The 19,839-nt window shown below is 35.4% G+C and overlaps 2 protein-coding genes across 2 annotated transcripts; both read left to right on the top strand.

Annotated features, from left to right (window-relative positions):
• Positions 1–9,716: 9,716 nt before the first annotated feature.
• LOC140854790 (uncharacterized) lies at positions 9,717–10,329 on the top strand. The gene has a single exon (XM_073250837.1). It carries the CDS (start codon positions 9,882–9,884, stop codon positions 10,092–10,094), a length of 213 nt encoding a protein of 70 aa, XP_073106938.1. The 5' UTR covers positions 9,717–9,881; the 3' UTR covers positions 10,095–10,329.
• A 5,300-nt stretch (positions 10,330–15,629) lies between these two features.
• LOC140854789 (uncharacterized) lies at positions 15,630–16,129 on the top strand. Its single transcript, XM_073250836.1, has one exon. The coding sequence runs from the start codon at positions 15,741–15,743 to the stop codon at positions 15,945–15,947; it is 207 nt and encodes a 68-aa protein (XP_073106937.1). The 5' UTR covers positions 15,630–15,740; the 3' UTR covers positions 15,948–16,129.
• The last annotated feature ends 3,710 nt before the right edge of the window (positions 16,130–19,839 follow it).

Here is a 19,839-nt window from a genome sequence, read left to right as displayed (position 1 = left end):
TTTGACCGCCCAGGCCGCAGTGAATCTTCTTCATCTTTTTTTTTCACCTCTAGCAAGGATGACATGGACAAGCAAAATAGTGGTGAAGTTCCGAATGCGAAAAAAAAAAAAAAACTTCAAAAATATTTAATTGTTGTTGTATTTTTGTAAGGAAAAACAAGTTTTGCGTTGATATTGTAACACCTGACCCAATTAGACCCAGAATCAGCCCACAGCCCATACAAATAAAAAAAAATACGGGAGAAGACTCCTGAAGGAGTCTTCTTCCTCCATTCACCGGCTCCCAATCGGAGTCGGAAAGAGCCCCCTCCGGCTCTATTTAAGGAGAGAACCCTCCTCTCTCTCTCATCAGAGAATCTCGGGTCAATCGGCAGTGATCGTCAGGTAAAGTGCTGCAGATACCCTTACTGTGCCCGTCCCAGTTTCTCGTCGGAAAACCTCGCCGGCATCGAAGGTGGGCCTCCTCCTCCTTCCTCTCTTCTCTCCTTTCCTTCCCGTGCCGGTGTGCATGCTCGCCGGCGACTGGAGTCTCCGAATTTTGTTGCGGAAGAACCTCTATTTTTGCCTATTTTTTTTCGATTTTTCAACATCGGTGGTCACCGCCGACCACCGGTTTGGCCTCTCTAAACCCATGAGGGTTACCCCCTTTGCCGTTGGCCTTCGCCGTGGCCCGAACGGCCGGTCAAAAGGAGGGGACTTGCCGGCCCCTGTTTCGGCCAGGAAAGAGCCCGAAGAAGAAATGAAAAAGAAGAAGGAAAAGAAAAAAAAAGAAAAAGAAGAAGGAAAAGAAAAAAAGAAAAGAAAAGAAAAGAAAAAGAAAAAGAGAAAAGAAAAAAAATAGAAAAGAAGAAGAAGAAGAGAGAGAAATTTTCTCTCTCTCCTCTCCCTCCTTTCTCTCTCTTTCCTCTCTCCTCTCTCTACATTCTCTCTACATTTTCTCTCTCTAGATTCTCTCTCTAGATCTTTCTCTCTCTTTATGGATTTTATCTATCTAGTGTCTTCTCTCTCTGATTTCATCACGAATCCTAAGATAAAATTGATATGAAAATATGATGACCTGAGATTGCTCCGAAATTCGTGCAGTAGATTAGATTCCGATTCGATCTTTATTTGAAATTAATAACATCAATCATGATTAATCCATATTGAGTCACTCTGATATGATCTTTGATGATCTCGATCATGATTGCCTCGTTGAAGAATACAAAAAATTTTCTCGCTCTATTTTTCTCTTCACTTTCTCTCTCTACTTTCTTTATCTAAAATTTTCTCTCTCTTCATGGATTTTCTCTCTCTAGAAGTCTTATGGATCAGTGGAGGATCCAGATACTTAGACAAATCCTAATTTTGGTTAATTCTAAGAGAGGTCCTCGATTTGTGTTATTAGGATCGATTATCGGTAATTTTCTCCATATATGATTTTTATATTTGATTAGGGTTATGAAGAGATGATTGTCTGCATATGATATCGAGTGAAATATTTTGTTAAAGAAATTCATAAATCAAAGAAGAACATTGATTTCTGTGCTTGGATCAGTCACTGGTAAAGATAAGAATCCCTGTACATGATCACTATTATATATATGCTATTTTACTGTTGGTCTTGCATTATTGGTTTTACATCATCGGATTTGAGATCGATGAATTTAGTATATCTGAGATACTGTTATTTGATTTGAGCATGAGTATGTTATGTCAATATATATGTATCAGAGATTGATGGATGATTATATGGATATGACATATCTTAATTGATCATAATGCAAGTCGGAATTGATTTGATGAAATCAACACATAATGATTAAATGAAAAGAAAAGATATATGGTATGGACTAGCCTTGTCATGTGGAACAGTCGGCCAGGAGCTTATGCCTGGGACAGCCCGCCAGGAGCTTATGCCTGGGACAGCCCCCACTGGCTTACAGGTGGATCAGCTGACCAGGAGCTCATGTCTGGGACAGCCCGCCAGGAGCTTATGCTTGGGACAGCCTCTCACGGACTTTCGTACGTGGGACAGCCAGCTAGGAGCTCATCCTGGGACAGCCTTGAAAGGTTTTTATGTGGAAATTGATTCGGATGATGACTGCGGTATAGACTTGAATAGTCCAGAGCCAGAAAGAAAAAGTTAAAAATCATGTGATTATGAAAAGAGAAATGAAAGATAAGACATGAAAAAAATTGTTGAACAAAAGTGTTTCACCTGTTAACATATGATGATGCATTTATTTTAACAAGATAGAAAATTTATGAATGTTTGCATTATTCTGGACATTGAACATGAGATTTTATATTTTATTACTTATCTTTATTTTCAGACTATATTACTATATTAGTGTGATATGAAATTCTTACTGGACTATAAAGCTCACATCCCTTCATCTTTCTTTTTCTTCTCAGAGTTACAGGACACTTATGATTGGCTAAGGCTTGGATTTACGGGTGAGCAGAAGGATAAATAGAGTGTCATAGTATCTGATCAGATTATTGAAGAAATTTAAGTTGTAATTATGCAAAGTTTTACAAATTATTGTTGAAATAAATTGTTATGGATGTTAAGGTTGTAACGATTTAATTTGGCCTTGCATATTTTTTAGGACTTGCTCTAAAGAGTGAAGGCCATCACGTATTCGATCCGGATGTTGGGTTCGGGGCATGATAGAATGGTATCAGAGCTTAGGTTATGATCATTGGAGATTACGATATAAATGATTAGGATGTGATAGAATAATATCAAAGCTTAGGTTAAGATCACCAGAGATTATGAAGAGATATTAAAACTTTATGTAAGATCAATAGGATGTGACAAAGTAGTATTAGAGCTCAGGTTATGATCATTAAGGATTATAATATAAGTGATTTAAATATTATAGAGTAATAACAGAGTTTAGGTTATAATCATTGGAGATTATGATATAAGTGATTAGGATTTGATAAAATGATATTAGAGCTTAAGTTTAAGTCACTAGAGATTATGAAGTGATATCAAAATTTTATGCATGATCAATAGGATGTGACAGAGTGATATCAGAGAATATGATAGAACAGTACTAGAGCTCAGGTTTAAGGTCACTAGGGATTGTCATATAAGTGATATCAAAACTTTGGGATTATAATCAATAGAGTATGATTGATAATATCAGAGTTTAAGATTATGATCATTAAAGGTATGATAGAATGATATTAGAGTTTAGGTTATGATCACTAGAAAATATAATTTAAGTGGTATTTGAGTTTAAGGTTATAATTATTTAGAATTATAATTTTAGTGATATCTGAACTTAGGTTATGATCATGAGGAACATGATAGATATAAAGGAGAAGATTCAATATTTAGATTTTGAATCAATAGATATTAAGATGAAATTTATGCATAAGTGGCATATGATATCTATAATAGAATTGACGAGTTATATCTTGGATTTCAATTAGTAGGATGGCCTGAATATAAGAATAGTTGACTCTGGAAGGAAGCGGGAGGTATTGATATATTATGTTGAGTATACTTGATGATTTTGGAATGCTAAACTTATATGATTAAAGATCATGATACCTTTTCTAATTTCAATGATAATTGTCTGATGCATTATAAATTTTGGACTTATCAAAAGAAAGTTAATTAGGGTATGATCTAAGAAGAAATTACATCATATGAGAGAAAAATATTTTTGAGCATTGAACCTATAAGAGGTCATATATGAAACTCAATTTTAGATGAAAAATATACTTGAACTTTATTATGAGAATATGAGATATACATCTTGGTGAAATTTTTAATTACTCAAAATATCATATTCTGAATATGATTCCTTGATCTTTCAAGTTGCATTGAATTTCAAGTCAAAAATTTATTTTTCTAAGTGGATCAAAAGTATTTTGATATTGTTATTAAATTAAAAAAAAATTTATTTTGTTAGAGTATAATATATAGGTTATGATGAAATCTTTAATAATTCATATTACCATCTTTGAATTAGATTTTTTAAATTTTTCTTGTGATTGTTGAAGATGGTGAAGTGTATTAATTATTCAAGTCAAATTTTGGATTTTTTTTTAATTGAACTAAGACATCTTGCTAATGTTAAATTTTGAATGACTTATACAAGGAACAAGATTTTGTATGGATTTATTGATTAATATTAAGAGTTGTGATGAAGAAAGCTCTATAAGAAATAATCAAGTTGATTCTACTTAAGAATGTTGGCTTGAGTTCTTCTAATTTGTCAAGTTAGAATTAATTCTTTTAAAAAAAAGATTGATTTAGAAATTATCTAAATGATTGTAAGGTAAATCTAAGGTTAACTCCAATTGATTCTAGACATGTTGGATTCTTGAAGAGTGATGAAACTTATGCAATGATTTCAAACATAGGAAGTGGATCAAGATTTAATTTTAATATGCTATGCCCAACAGATAGTAAAGATAAAGAAACTTAAAATTTTGCCCTAAGTCTTATATGAAATTTGAAGGTTGGATCTATCCTGGATTGATCTAACATACAAGGATATTTTATCTTTGATAGACTTATATAATTTGATAAATTAAGATCAGAGTGTGCAACAAAAGCGTGGTGGATTAAACTGATTAGAAATATTAATTTTTTTTAAAAAAGATATTATGATGAAATACATTAGTTGCAAATAAGAAAAAATTTTATTGATAATAAAAGGATGCTATAAATTTTGATCTAATCTGATCATAGCCGGATAATTTTTGTCAATATGTTACTTCATTGTAGATAATACCAAGAAATTCTAGATATCTCAAGTTTATTAACAGCTTGATAGTTCTGATATTAGTTCAAACTTAGAATGTCCTGATATAGATCTTATATTTTTTTTTCAAATTTAATATTATTACTCGAACTGATATAGAAGATTGAAGTTTTCTTAAGATAAGAGTCTACATATAAAATTTGTTGGAAGGTCAAGAGAAGAAAGAAATCGATGATTGTGAAGAGTGCCTGATGTTTGACCTTTATTTATTTTTCTATCAAGGGTAGTCTGAGATAATTATGAATTTCGAGTAGAATGTATTAGACAAATAACAGTGGTATATTAATACAAGTCTAAAATGTTAGGTTCTTCAAAAAAAAAAAGTTAAGAAATCAATAAGAAGGGATGAGTTTAAGATTTCAAATAATTTTGTTATAACAAGATCATGAGAAATAAATAATATATAAGGCATTATCGTAAGCTTGAGAATGACATGAAGGATGGATACTTTGAAATATGTATCTCGAATGATATAACTTAATTTCGAGAATGAAATTATTTGAAGAGGGGAGAATGTAACACCCGGTCCAATTGGGCCCAGAATCAGCCCACAGCCCATACAAAAAAAAAAAACAGGAGAGAAGACTCCCGAAGGGAGTCTTCTTCCTCCGTTAACCGACTCCCAATCGGAGTCAAAAAGAGCCCCCTCTGACTCTATTTAAGGAGGAGAACCCTCCTCTCTCTCTCTCACCGGAGAATCTCGGGTCAATCGACGACGATCGTCGAAAAAAGTGCTGCGGATACCCTTATTGTGCCCGTCCCAATTTCTCACCGGAAAGCCTCGCCGGCGTCGAAGGTGGGCCTCCTCCTCCTTCCTCTCTTCTCTCCTTTCCTTCCCGTGTCGGTGTGCACGCTCACCGGCGACCGGAGTCGTCGGATTTTGTTGCGGAAGAACCTCAATTTTTGCTCATTTTTCTTTGATTTTTCGATGCCGGTGGTCACCGCCGATCACCGGTTTGGCCTCTCTAAACCCATGAGGGTTACCCCCTTTGCCGTCGGCCTTCGTCGTGTCAGTCATGGCCCGAACGGCCGGTCAAAAGGAGGGACTTGCCGATCTCCTGTTTCGGCCAGGAAAGAGTCCGAAGAAGAAAAGAAAAAGAAGAAGGAAAAGAAAAAAAAGAAAAAGGAAAAGAAAAAAAGGAAAAGAAAAGAAAAGAAAAAGAAAAAAAAAGAAAAAGAGAAAGAGAAAAAAAAAATAGAAAAGAAGAAGAAGAGAGAGAAATTTTCTCTCTCTCCTCTCCCTCCTTTTTCTCTCTTTCCTCTCTCCTCTCTCTACATTTTTTCTCTCTAGATTCTCTCTCTAGACCTTTCTCTCTTTATGAATTTTATCTCTCTAGTGTCTTCTCTCTCTGATTTCATCATGAATCCTAGGATAAAATTGATATGAAAATATGATGACCTGAGATTGCTCTGAAATTCGTGTAGTAGATTAGATCCCGATCCGATCTTTATTCGAAATTGATAACATCAATCATGGTTAATCCATATTGAGTCATCCTGATATGATCTTGATCATGATTGCCTCGTCTGAAGGATACAAAAAATTTTCTCTCTCTATTTTCTCTCTCCACTTTCTCTCTCTACTTTTTTCTCTAGAATTTTCTCTCTCTAAAAGTCTTATGGATCAGTGGAGGATCCAGATACTTAGACAAATCCTAATTTTGGTTAATTCTACGAGAGGTCCTCGATTTGTGTTATTAGAATCGATTATCGGTAATTTTCTTCATATATGATTTTTATATTTGATTAGGGTTATGAAGAAATGATTGTCTGCATATGATATCAAGTGAAATATTTTGTTAAAAAAATTCATAAATCAAAGAAGAACATTGATTTCTGTACTTGGATCAGTCACCGGTAAAGATAAGAATCCCTGTACATGATCACTATTATATATATGCTATTTTACTGTTGGTCTTACATTTTTGATTTTACATCATCGGATTTAAGATCGATGAATTTAGTATATCTGAGATACTGTTATTTGATTTTGAGCATAAGTATGTTATGTCAATATATATGTATCAGAGATTGATGGTATGATTATATTGATATGACATATCTGAATTGATCATAATGCAAGTCGGAATTGATTTGATGAAATCAATATATAATGATTAAATGAAAAGAAAGAGATATATGGTATGGACTAGCCTTGTCATGTGCAACAGCCGGCCAGGAGCTTATGCTTGGGACAGCCGCCAGGAGCTTATGCCTGGGACAGCCCCCACTGGCTTACAGATGGATCAGCCGGTCAGGAGTTCATACTTGGGACAGCCCGCCAGGAGCTTATGCCTGGGACAGCCTCTCACGGGCTTTCGTACGTGGGACAGCCAGCCAGGAGCTCATCCTGGGACAGCCTTGAAAGGCTTTTATGTGGAAATTGATTCAGATAATGATTGAGGTATAGATTTGGATAGTCCAGAGCCAGAAAGAAAAAGTTAAAAATCATGTGATTATGAAAAAAGAAATGAAAGATAAGACATGAAAAAAATTGTTGAACAAAAGTGTTTCACCTGTTAACATATGATGATGCATTTATTTTAACAAGATAGAAAATTTATGAATGTTTACATTATTCTGGACATTGAACATGAGATTTTATATTTTATTGCTTATCCTTATTTTTAGACTATATTACTATATTAGTGTGATATGGAATTCTTACTGGGATGTAAAGCTGACACCTCTTCATCTTTCTTTTTCTTCTCAGAGTTACAGGACGCTTATGATTGGCTAAGGCTTGGATTTGTGGATGAGCAGAAGGATAAATAGAGTGTCATAGTATTTGATCAGATTATTGAAGAAATTTAAATTATAATTATGCAAGATTTTATGAATTATTGTTGAAATAAATTGTTATGGATGTTAAGGTTGTAACGATTTAATTTGGCCTTGTATATTTTTTAAGACTTGCTCTAAAGAGTGTGCGGCCATCACGTATCCGATCTGGATGTTGGGTTCGGGGCGTGACAGATATACCATCCAGATTTCGATATAGTAGCAATTTTTTATGAAACAGTCATCCTAATTAAATATCTCAAAATTTTGTACAGCATCTAATATTTAATATAACTATAATTTTAGCTTAACATCATATTTCTACTTATTTTGCTTGTTGTTTAATTAAATCTCTGCCTTTGCAACGCATGCAGATCAAAAGGTAGGGGTTTATTTTTTGACCTTTTTTTAAACCCTTGGCGAGTGAGGGGGTTGAATATGCCTTTGATGGTAGATGTCATAGGTTGGGATACCATTCCTAACTTTTCTTATTTTATCCAGACTTCTAGTGTTATATTACCTTTTATTTTTGACTAACATCAAATGCATGGGTATCTTCAGGATATTAACATGTGAATGAAAGATGAATAAAGAGTCCACATAGACATTAATATCAAATATAAAACATGAGGGCTTATTCACAAATTGTTATTTATTTGTAGATTTTGTTAAATTTTGGTTAGAAATTTGAATGCTAAAATTATATCCGGCAAGTTTCAACGATTGAAGAAAAACAAGGTTGAAACACTAAAATAGATAGGTTGTTTAAGACGAATATGGATGAACTGAAATGGAGGTAATCTAGAAGACCTCCTTGTTGGATATATCATAGGTTTATTTGTTATATATGTTACTTTCAAATATTGCTCTACCTTGACATTTCTAATGAAGGATCAACATCATAGGCTCAAACTAGAGACTAGAAAAAAAAAAATAGAGATTTAACTAAATTAGGTACACACATTAAAGATGAAAATAAAAAAATTTTGGTTGAGGATGAGATAAATATTTTTTGACTTAGGTAATTAGTTTGAGATTAAAGCTTAGTTAAATATATATATATATACTTATTTATTTATTTATTTATTTATTTTCTCAACAAGGTGGGTGGATTGAGAGATTCCTTCAACTTGTCTGGGAAAAACAATGGGGAGGAAGTCTATGAGTTTAACCCATATATGGGGCCATGTAAGATCCTTGGTTTCGTTTCTATCCCGTGTTTTGTCGTGGAAGGAATTAGTTTGGACTAAATGAATTAATTTACTTTAAAAAAGGGGATTGGGCAAAGTCCAATCAATTTATTTAAAAAATCAATAAAGGAATGAATGGACAAATGATTTTACAACGGACATATTTTATTCTCGAATAATCCACCATACTCTATAGGAAGGAATAATTTGGATTGCCTTTAATTTTTCTTCAAAAAATTATTTGTTCTTATGATAAAGTGCTTTACGAAAAAGTAATTAATGGATTAATTTTTAGTTAGTATATTAAAATGATCTTATTCCAATTCACTGGAGTTACAGAGAACTGCACAGGATGGGTTACCCTTCCACACTATCTCCGAACAAAAAGCATAGTTTCGTCAATAGGAAAATAGGAATAGAAATTTTAGACATGGTTGCACAATTCTTCCTATCAAATTTCTCTGTTACTCTAGAGCTTACAAAATTTATGATGAACAATGCTACCAAGCACCCTTTCAACCCGCGTTTAGCCCTCACTTAATCTCATATAATGCGTAAAAAAATATTAATTAATTTTCTCGTTATCCCACGAATTAAGCAGAAAAGGCCATTACCATAGCATAAACTATACCTTTTGATTGAAGTCCACTAGGGATTATCCTCACAGAACAAGGTGAGGAATGTCAAGCCCCCAACTTTTCCAGGCTATTTGCAATTCTATTGGCACCTTGCAAGAAAGATGGTCTTCACTCTTTAAAGTCTCTTCCTTTTGCACCAGCTCACCTGGAAACAAGTAATTAATGGATCACGAGATAGCTTTCCTAAAGGCTCATTGCCAACTTGTCCTACCACCATATGAAAAGATAAAGCCATAAGTAGTCAATGATCAAAAGAATTAGTGTAAAGCATGTATTCCCTTTAACTTAAAAGCTACCACCCCTTCTTTCTCCCTCCCCTTGCTTTCTTCTTAAAAAGCTACCCCACCCCTTCTTTTTCCCTCCCCTTGCTTTCTTCTTCTTAGGTGTGGCTTCTCTTCTCTCTCCAAGAACATTTCTCATTACCACCTACCATATTTATCTGAATCAAAATAGAATACACACCATCCTTCTTTTGAAGCTTAGTGAGGAGAGAAATCAAGATGTCGACGGATTGGGGGCCGGTGATCGTTGCGGTAATCCTCTTTATTCTCTTATCACCAGGGCTCTTATTTCAGCTACCAGCAAGGAATAGAGTAATAGAATTTGGTAACATGTACACGAGTGGGATCTCGGTTCTGGTTCACAGTGTCATCTTCTTCGCAATACTAACCATCCTGGTGATTGCAATAGGCGTTCATGTGCATGCCGCGTGATCAACAAGATGGTGAAAGTTTCATGTTCTTCCACTTCGGTTTGGACTAGTCTGTGCTTCATGTGGTTCCTTTGAAAAATATTTTTTTTCTTTGCAACTCTAGCTTGGTAGAGTTATTGGGTATTTTTATCCATCTTCACATAAGATGCATCAAGTTGGATTGATTCCTAAGGGTACACTGAATTATATATTGATGTTGTGCCATGGGTGGGGAATGAATGAATTCAAGTCAAAAATCAAAACCTTTTATGAAGTTTATCTTCTAGAATTCGATGTGAAGCCCCATTATTTCAATTTAATTGCTTTTTTGTTTTAATTTTAATCTAGGTAACATTGGTAAGTAATTTTAGGTTACATAATAATGATAGTTATATTCATCAAATTTGGTGAAGACACTTTAATTCTCAAGTCTCTCCTACTAGTGTTTCAAATAATTTCACAAGGAAATTACTACATAAATGTAGTGAACTTAATCCCAAGTTGGGATCGGCTTGAAGAATCTACTTTCTAGTCTAGTAATCATCTCCAACCATTAAATCTTGAATGTAGGAACTGTTCAGCTCAAAGGGATGCAAGTAGATACAAATTCATTATGATAGTTATAATATTTGTTGTATGTGAAATGTGTATTGGACACATACAAATGTTATATTTATTTTAGAGTGAAGCAACTGTTTAGTTGCAAACCTTGTGTAGGTCAAGAATCTACATTACATGTATTCTCATACATACTTGGGGCAAACTAATTAAGCTACAGTCCAATGATTACATCCCTCTCTGGTTGGAAGGAAAGCTCCATTTTTGAATCTATTGAGATGTTTTCTCAAGGCCAAAACAATTTCTGAATTATATCTTTGAAATGATTGGCAATAGTAGCAACACCATTCTCAAAGCACATATAATTGAGGGTAGATTAAACACTAGCATCTGGATTGTGTTTAAAATGATACAACTTTTCAAATCATCTAAATAAATTTTCATAAAGATATTGATTTTCCTTATGGAACTGATTGACACTTTTATAAGTTTTGCAAGTTTAGACTTATACATCCAACATGATGAAGGAGCCAACTTACCATGTTGGTAAAATTTTTGATAGTTGTAACAAAAAATTAGAGATCAAATCTTACTTTACCAGGATTTATAGGGTTGGGAGTATTTGGGACAGGACTAACCCGCCCTCATCCCCTTCCACCATGTGACCATAATGAATATTTAGAGTAGATATCGCCACAAAATTTAAGACATAAGCTGACCCAATTGACCTAAAATTTGAAATGCCTTATCTATGAACCCAAGTTCTATATAACATGCTCATCTATTATAAATCCACTTTGGAATGCTTATCTTTTAAAATATGAAAAGGGAGCCTGGTTGCTTCTTATAAAGTTTAATCCATCAAAAGAACAGAAAATGACCTACTTCTTTTCCTTTTCTTATGGCAATAATAACTAGTAAATCTCTTTTTCCTGTATAAAATAGAGAAGAATGATCGATACTACAATGCTCTTTAGCAGTCATATGCAAAGATGAGAGGAAAAAATTACCTTCTTGTTTGGCTCATTTCCTAGGGTTTATGATGATAAATGGTGGTAATGGTGTGGTGAAGGTTATAAATTAATAAAAAATGAAAAGAAAAGATAAAAAGATGAATAAAGTTTGGACACAAGTCCTAGTATTATGGATTGGACCGGCCACTTGCACAATGTAATAAAATATGTGTTAATTTAGGCTTTAGAATATGAGGGAGCTAGGCTAATGATAATAGGGTATAAACAAAATAAGATGAGTAGCTTTAAAGCTAACTTCCCAAATGGCATGTCTTTTTCATTTTTGGATGTGACATTTTTTTTTTCCAAGAAATATGTTGAAAGCGCTATCACCAAAGTTCAAATCATGATCCTAAGCAAAGTCCTTAAAAGAGGAGTGTCGATAATGGGACCCAGGACACATTAGAGAATTGCAAGTTGTGTTACATGTAATTTAAGCATTTGATTTGTGAATTGGAAAGAGTCAAATGGTTAAATCCCCATTATATTTCTTGAATTAAAAGAAAAATATTCTCAGTCTAATCTATTGCAATTCATGGGTTTGCTGGCCCAAATCAGTGGGTTCACTGTGTGTTCGTTAATGATTGTTGCCCTGCTCAGAACATTTTCGCAAATCCACGGCCCACAGACCAAAGATTTCTATTAGATCGCTGTGTCACAGAATATGAAATTATTTGGATAAAAACATGTATGCATAATACATCCACCCACCTACCAAATTGGAAAAGAGAGAGGGGGGAAAACATAGAAAATAATAAGAGCCATGGTCAGAAGCCATAAAACAAAATGCCATAGAAAACAAAAATTAGAGTAAATATGCCTCACAGAATATTGTGCAGTGCTGGATAGCCACCAATAAAAGATAGACAACTATCAATGATACATTATATAGCACATAGCTACTTTCTTTGATAGCTATCCATCTATGATATAATGATATGACAACTATCAAGTATTGCACAATACTCTGCAATGCAAACTATGCACCGTAAAAAGGGATCCATTGATTGAATTAGTAGGAGATTTGTACTCTATGCAATAAATCCTAAGTTTGAAAAATGGGGATCCACTAATTGAATTAGTCAGTGTAAATGTTGAGATGAAGGATGATAATGAGAATGATGAGATGGAGAAGAAGATGGGGATGTAGATGGTGATAGCCATCTCATTGGTTTAAAAGCTCCCAAACTCTATACTACGAAGTGTCGTAGGGAGCTTGAACATTAACCCTAGCGATATAGTATGGATAGCATCATTCCTCACTATCGGCGCCCAATCTGCCATTACATACTATTGATCTCTCTCTCTCTCTCTCTCTCTCAAGAATCTAAGAATATGGTGAGCTTAACTATAAGACATTTCAATCAAATTGTATTTGCAACTATTATAATTTATTCTAGAATTATTAGTGAAGCAAAATATTCAAATTTGTCCTTAAGAAAACAAATTAAAGTGGAATGCAATGGACTAAGAGAACTTATTCAAGCTTTTGTTAACCAGGGATCAAATAGGGTCTCAAGGCCTGGTCCCAACTCATCCCTTGGTGGTCTATTAACAAGTCAGATTACTTTCAAAGTCCAGGGTACATTACATTCAAATTATGTTCTAGTTAGTTTTGTCTCATGTTCGACCAACTCCAATCAAATTGGGCTGAATTGTATCATATCCGGGTTGATTTAGATTTAGGTCAGATCCTGACCTATCTAATCCAACCAATTTGTCGGACTATAGCCAAATAGGTGTGCCAATGGCTTTTACCTTGAAGCAGGCGCAAAGGAGCAGATTGCACAATCCTGGTTTCTTTATTCGGCCGTGCCTGACAAAGTCCAAATCAGACTTTTGACTAGCTTTTTAAGCCATGGAACAAAATAGGGCTTAATTTTCCAAGCCTGAGACAGCCTTGGAAATATGGGATTACCAAATGATTCCAGAGGGAGGACCCAAATTTTGCATACCTTCCCACGGGCAATCTTGAACTCATCTTTACCCAACTTTAGAACTACTGTAACCAACATACATCAAAATTGTAGTATAACTACAGTAACTTATCTCTGTGGTCTACTTTGCATTCTGTTATTTGTTTCAAAGATTTTAGCTTTAGATAAAAGACAGGCAAATACTATGAGAAAATTCTTATAACAATCCAAGACTTCATCTAAAAAGACTAATTGAAAGGTATTATTTAGATTTCTCAGTCCTGTATAAATTTACAAAATCTTTCTAACAAATAACTGATGTGGGACTAAATACACATCCGCACGAATTCTCACATACTCTTTCTATTTAAACTCTAGCATCCTTATCAGACTAAAGGTCTAAATTCATGTATTTATTCATAAATACTATGATTAGTCTATCGTCAGTCCAATAAACCGGTGCTGTAGTATCCCCTAGTTCATATGAGTTATGAATTGGATCTGCTCTAATACCATTTATAATGATCCAGGACCTCATTTAAAAAGATTAATCGAAAGATATTATTTGGATTTCTTAGTTCTATATAAATATTCAAGATCTTCCTAACAAATAATCGATGTGGGACTAAATATACGTCCGCATGGATCTTCAAACTCTTTTCAAAAGACAATAGCAAGGTTGGTAATGCATCACTCTTACATTAACAGACCAGAAACTAATCCATGATAGACTTATTAATTGATCTAATTGCTATTATGCTCACATGTTCTTTGCATATTTTGTTTGCATAATTTGCGCTTTCAAATGCAGTTTGAAGTCATTCTGAAAATAGGCTTGGCCTAACAAATATCAAGATTTTGGTAAGCTCTCCCCGTTCCCATGTCCTTTTTTACTTGGGTCAGTGCTTTAACTAAGGCGTGAGCTAAAGTATTTTGTGTCAACTCAATAAATCATCAGTAGCATGCAAGGCAACCCCTCCACAGCCACAAGCCAACCTTGATTGTTACAATTTGCCTATCAGCTTTTGGTGTGATACTTTGTTGGAGGAGACATCCCTTAGAGATGCTTATCCAACTGTGTGGTCTTGCCGTCGGAAAAAGATGCTAAGGTAGAAGATATTTGTAATGAGGAAAGTGATCCAAATTGGATTATTGAGTTAGGAATCTAGTTACTAATGGACAGCCTCCAGAGATCTTCATTTACATGCTTTAGTTACAGAGAATCAATCTTTTCCTTTTTCTCCTTGGAGTTGGAGTAAGAACCCAACTTTTTATGTTCACAACTACTACTCTATAGTCAATATAGAAGAACTTCTTGGATCCTCTATGGTACATGGGCCGCACCACAAAGTGTTGTGCAGCCCTCATGCTGTCATTAGGAGATGAACAGCTAACATGATCCACAAGCATGTACCATGTCATACATAACATGTATGGTTTAATGACCGTCCATCTTCTGATAGAGGCCATCGATTCTGCTTGGCCTCCCCTTGGCATACATGCATGTAAGCCAGGATCTTCCAACCAAACCGACCTAAGTCCTGTTGGCCTCTCATAATTGTAGTTTCTAGTGTCCAAGAAGAAACCATATATGCTACTCTGCATATCAATTTATGGACCTTCATGTGAGGGACCAAATATTATCTTTCTGCTATTGCATCCAGCGGCTATTGAAACAAGTCAAAAGGTACAAGCGAAAGAACTTTAAAGTGATTCAGCTTTATCATGCAAGCATTACTCAAAACCTAGTTAGAACAAATCGTCCAATTAGAGCATGGCAAGAACTCCCCAATCAAACCACACTCCCTAATCTAAGGCACATTTCCTGGTCTTCATTATAATATTTCCTAGTCAAAGCAATCAAAAACTGTGATCTTGTTTGGCTTGTAATCACTAGGTTATAAAAAGGAGCATATACTTTAAAAAATAAAAAAATTAAAGGTGGATTCCTTGGAATGATTTTTCTATTCTTGCTTTCCCGGATTCCCATCCTAGCAGTGAGCATGTTGGCATCCAAGGTGTCTTTTTCTTCTCATTTTAATAGCATTATCTTCTCTCTGTCATCTTGAATCCACTTCAACGGTCTCATTCTTCCTCTAAGCTACTCCTCTCCCTTTTTCTGAGGTGAAACATAAGCTTCAGAAGAGGTGGTCAGTTTAAGGTACCTGGAAATTCCTAGCCATGAAGGATTGGGCTCCCTCCATCATAGCTACAGCTTTGTTTGCATTCCTGAGCCCTGGAGTAATCTTGCAGCTGCCGGGGAGGGATCGGCCGGTCGACTTCATGAATATGAAGACCAGCTGGTTCTCCATTCTGATCCATGCTCTCATCTTTGGTTTGCTTCTCATGTTGTTCCTTGTCATTTTGCAAGCTCACCTCTATGTCTGATTAAGGTGGGGTGATGCATCTTATAATTCTATGTTAAGCAGTCTCAAAGGATTTTATCCTTTCTTTTTTTTTTCCCCTTTTTCTTTTCCTGCTTTTATGATGTTGTGTTATCCTTTTCTTGGCATGAAATTTGTGTAATCTTTAGTGAGGCTGAGTTACAGACTAACAATAAGCACAAATATGATCCTTTCTAACTGAAGAATTTCCTTTCAGTTATTTCTTTTCTTTTCACAAATAAAAATTCTAGATTAGAGGCATATTAGGCACTGCCCTAGGAGCATTATTATCCTATTGTGTGTAACAATGCATATGCTCTCAAATTGTAACAAGTTCTTTAGCTTGGCCTAGCTCCTCCTTAGCATGGTATGAGCACGAAGAAGTCGATTTGATTGAATTCTTGGGTTGCCCAAAAGATTTGACTTAGAATAAATTGGAGAAAATATGATGAACAAAAAGGAAAGAACAAACAATAATGGCTACTGTTCTCCGTGATCGTCATTGGTAGAAAGTAACTGGACCCTGACGGGCTCTTCTATTTATAAAGCCCGGTCCAAGTAACTATAGAAAATTTGTTTATGTTGGTTCCAATTACGCCGGTTATGGATTGATCTAAGAAATTTGGAACCCTATATTATAAACAAATGCTTGAGGGTGTGAACCCAAGCTTGAAAGAGCATCACATATTAAGACTAGCTTAGAACCCCGATACACAGCATGTATTTATTTTTTCAAATAATATTTTAATAAATTAAAATTTTAACATAATATAAAAGATATCATAGATGATATCAAATATTTCAAATTAAAATATAAACTTAAAATATTTAAATAATATAATAATAAGAAGCTGTAATATAATCATTTCTATTTTTTGCTGAGAAATCATTTCTTGAACCAACATTTTTAGCATCAATTATTCTGGAATCTTCATCATTAAGCAGAACATGACCATCTATTTGCATCCCACATATATCTCTTTTCTTCATAGTCTATCAATAAAAATAATATATATTTTATTATTATATAATTTTTTATTTTATTGAATTTTCGGTCATCATTAAAGACTTACACCAGAGAAAAGGTAGAGACAAATTTTTTGATAGTTGAATTGTTAATAACTTCTTAGTCTCAGTAGCTCAGAATTTCATCCAAAATGACTAAGAGACAATGATGGTCTATACATATCTGAGATTAGTAATTTGTATCTGTTTTGTATGCATTTAACAATGGATGGTTAAGTAATAGTAGAAGATAGGTAGTAGTCATATTGTATGTATTTGTATTTATATGCATGATTGTGGTAGTTGACCCATAGGGACAATCCCAATTAATATTTTTTTTGCCCTTGGGTTCAAAGCCAAAAATGTGGAGATCCAGTAGAAAGGTTTAATTGCAAAACACCCCTAAGCTAAATTAACTTAACATGATCTGGTTCAGTCAATTGTCAAAAGAGCTTAATTGAATATAGCCTTTATCAAGGGCCTAAATGCAAGATTCTCTGTTTAAATAAATAGATCTTTGTCGGATTTCAAATCGGGTTGGAACCCAAAACTCGAATTCGTTAGGCCCATCTCCTTCTTCCCTTCTCTTCCTTCCCCGATTGCCGATGGAGAGGAGCTCACGCTTTCTCCACCGATATTATCTACTTTCCTAAGTCCCCCACCACAACTCAGAAAAAAGAAAGAAAGAAAGAAAAAATCCCCGCTGGCACCAGCCAAATGCGCTTCTCTTTCTCTCTCACAAAAGAAACACAACGCACTCAATCCCACATCTACCATCCAAATGGTCCACGTCATCGATCTGTGACATCTAATTCAATGGTTCCCATTTGCTCCGCCGTCCAAAATAAAACAAAGGCATCCCACCCCTAGCCTGTGCGGACTCGGTTCGTCTCCACCCAACAGTTGCCGGGCTCGAAACTCAAATTAAAATGAAAAAAAAATAAAAGACCAGGGGTGGGGCAGAGAGAGGGGATACAAGAGAGAGAGAGAGCAGGAGGGGCAGAGAGAGGGAGAGAAGGAAAACAAATGAAAGTGCATCGCAGATTTATTGCGATGGTTTTTATCTCTGGAGGGCTCGCTGGATAGAGGAGGGAGGGGAGAAGAAACTTAGAGGAAAAAATTGTAAATTTCTCCAACTCCTGGGGTGAGGCTCAAGGTATCTTTACTCGTCCCCTTCTTGCTGAATCTAGCGTTAGGTCTTTTCTTTCTCCTCTTCCGCGTGGCATCGTGACAGCGCCCAAGAAAGTTGTGCTCCAACTAGACCTTCGAGCTCGACATCTGGTACACCTCCCTCTCCATTCGCATCGTCGTCTGGGTTGCCAACCGCACCATCCCGATTCTCCGCCGCATTGACTCGCCCTCCGCCCTCCTCACCCACCCCGATGGCCGCCTTGCCGTCACCGACTCCTCAGGCTCTCTCCTCTAGCTTTCCGACAACCCCCACCTCACCTCCTCCATTTGCCTCCTCGACTCCGGCAACCTCCTCCTCCTCTCCTCTGGCAGCACCCCCTTCTGGCAGAGCTTCGACCATCCCGCCAACAAGGCATTGACTCGTCTTCCGCCCTCCTCACCAGCCCCGATGGCTGCCTCGCCATCGCCGACTCCTCCAGCTCCCTCCTCTGGCTCTCCGATCATCCTCCTCCTCCTGCTGTCTCCTGCCAGCCACGGCAACAACCCCATCTTTTTTTTGTTGTTTTTCCATCCTCAGGAGTCTCGATCGGATGGGAGGCTTGAAGTGAATGAAGCTTCTTCTGAAACTCTTTCAATCCTCCCATAGTCCCACTCCCTCCTGCCAGCCACGGCAACAATCCCATCCTTTTTTTGCTATTTTTCCATCCTCAGGAGTCTCGATCGGGTAGGAGGCTTTAAGCGAATGAAGCTTCTCCCGAAACTCTTCCAATCCTCCCACGGTCCCACTCCATGCGGTTTCACTCCACATGGCAAAATAATTTTTATGCACATAGCAAACGGGGACAACCCAACGTGGTTCCTCCACTTTATAATATATATATATATATATATATATATATATATATATATATATATATATATATATATATATATATATATATATATATATATATATATATATATGGTGTCTCACTCCAAGCTGGCAAACGGAGACAACCCAATGTGGTTCCTCTATTTTATAATATATATATATATATAATGTCTCACTCTAAGCAGTTGTTGAACACAAGAGAATGTAGATTAACCTCTCGAGCTACCATCGATGAAATTTTTGTAATGCCAAGTTCTTTTCTTGTGGCTACACATTCTTTAGGACAAGACGTTAAAGAATATGCAAAGTCTGTCTTTATATTTAAAAATATTATATTAAATAATACTCAGATGGTAGTAGAAAAAGTAAATCTCAAAAAAAATAAATCTTTTAAATTTTATTGATTCAAATAAAATATATATCATCAATTTTCATCATAATTAAGATTAATATTTATTTAAAAATAAACTAAGTAAATATTTTCTAAAATCCTATGCTCCTCACTGCTCGGTCTCAAATTTCATAGAATCTTCTGGATCTAAAAAGAAATAGAAAAGAGGGGGTAAGCTTTATGGGCTTAATAAGTTATCAATATCTCTAAAGGATCAAGCACAATTATTTTTCAAAATATAACAATTTAACAGTGATATATAACAATATAATTTTCTTTCAAAATATACTATGCACATTAATAAAAGCCAAAAATTTTATTTTAGTCTTTGGTGACTACAGCCATGATCTGTCCCATGACAAGATCTAGGAGAGACTAACCTCTAAATACAGAACATCCGATCCATTGACGTGATCAGCCCTACTAGCTAGACTCAGAAAGAAATTAGCTCTAATTCATACGGCCATGATTTATCTCATGACAAGACAAAGAGATTAT

This window comes from Elaeis guineensis, chromosome 1, assembly GCF_000442705.2.
Source record: "Elaeis guineensis isolate ETL-2024a chromosome 1, EG11, whole genome shotgun sequence".
Classification (NCBI taxonomy): Eukaryota; Viridiplantae; Streptophyta; class Magnoliopsida; order Arecales; family Arecaceae; genus Elaeis; species Elaeis guineensis.
This window is presented reverse-complemented; position numbering and strand designations above follow the sequence as displayed.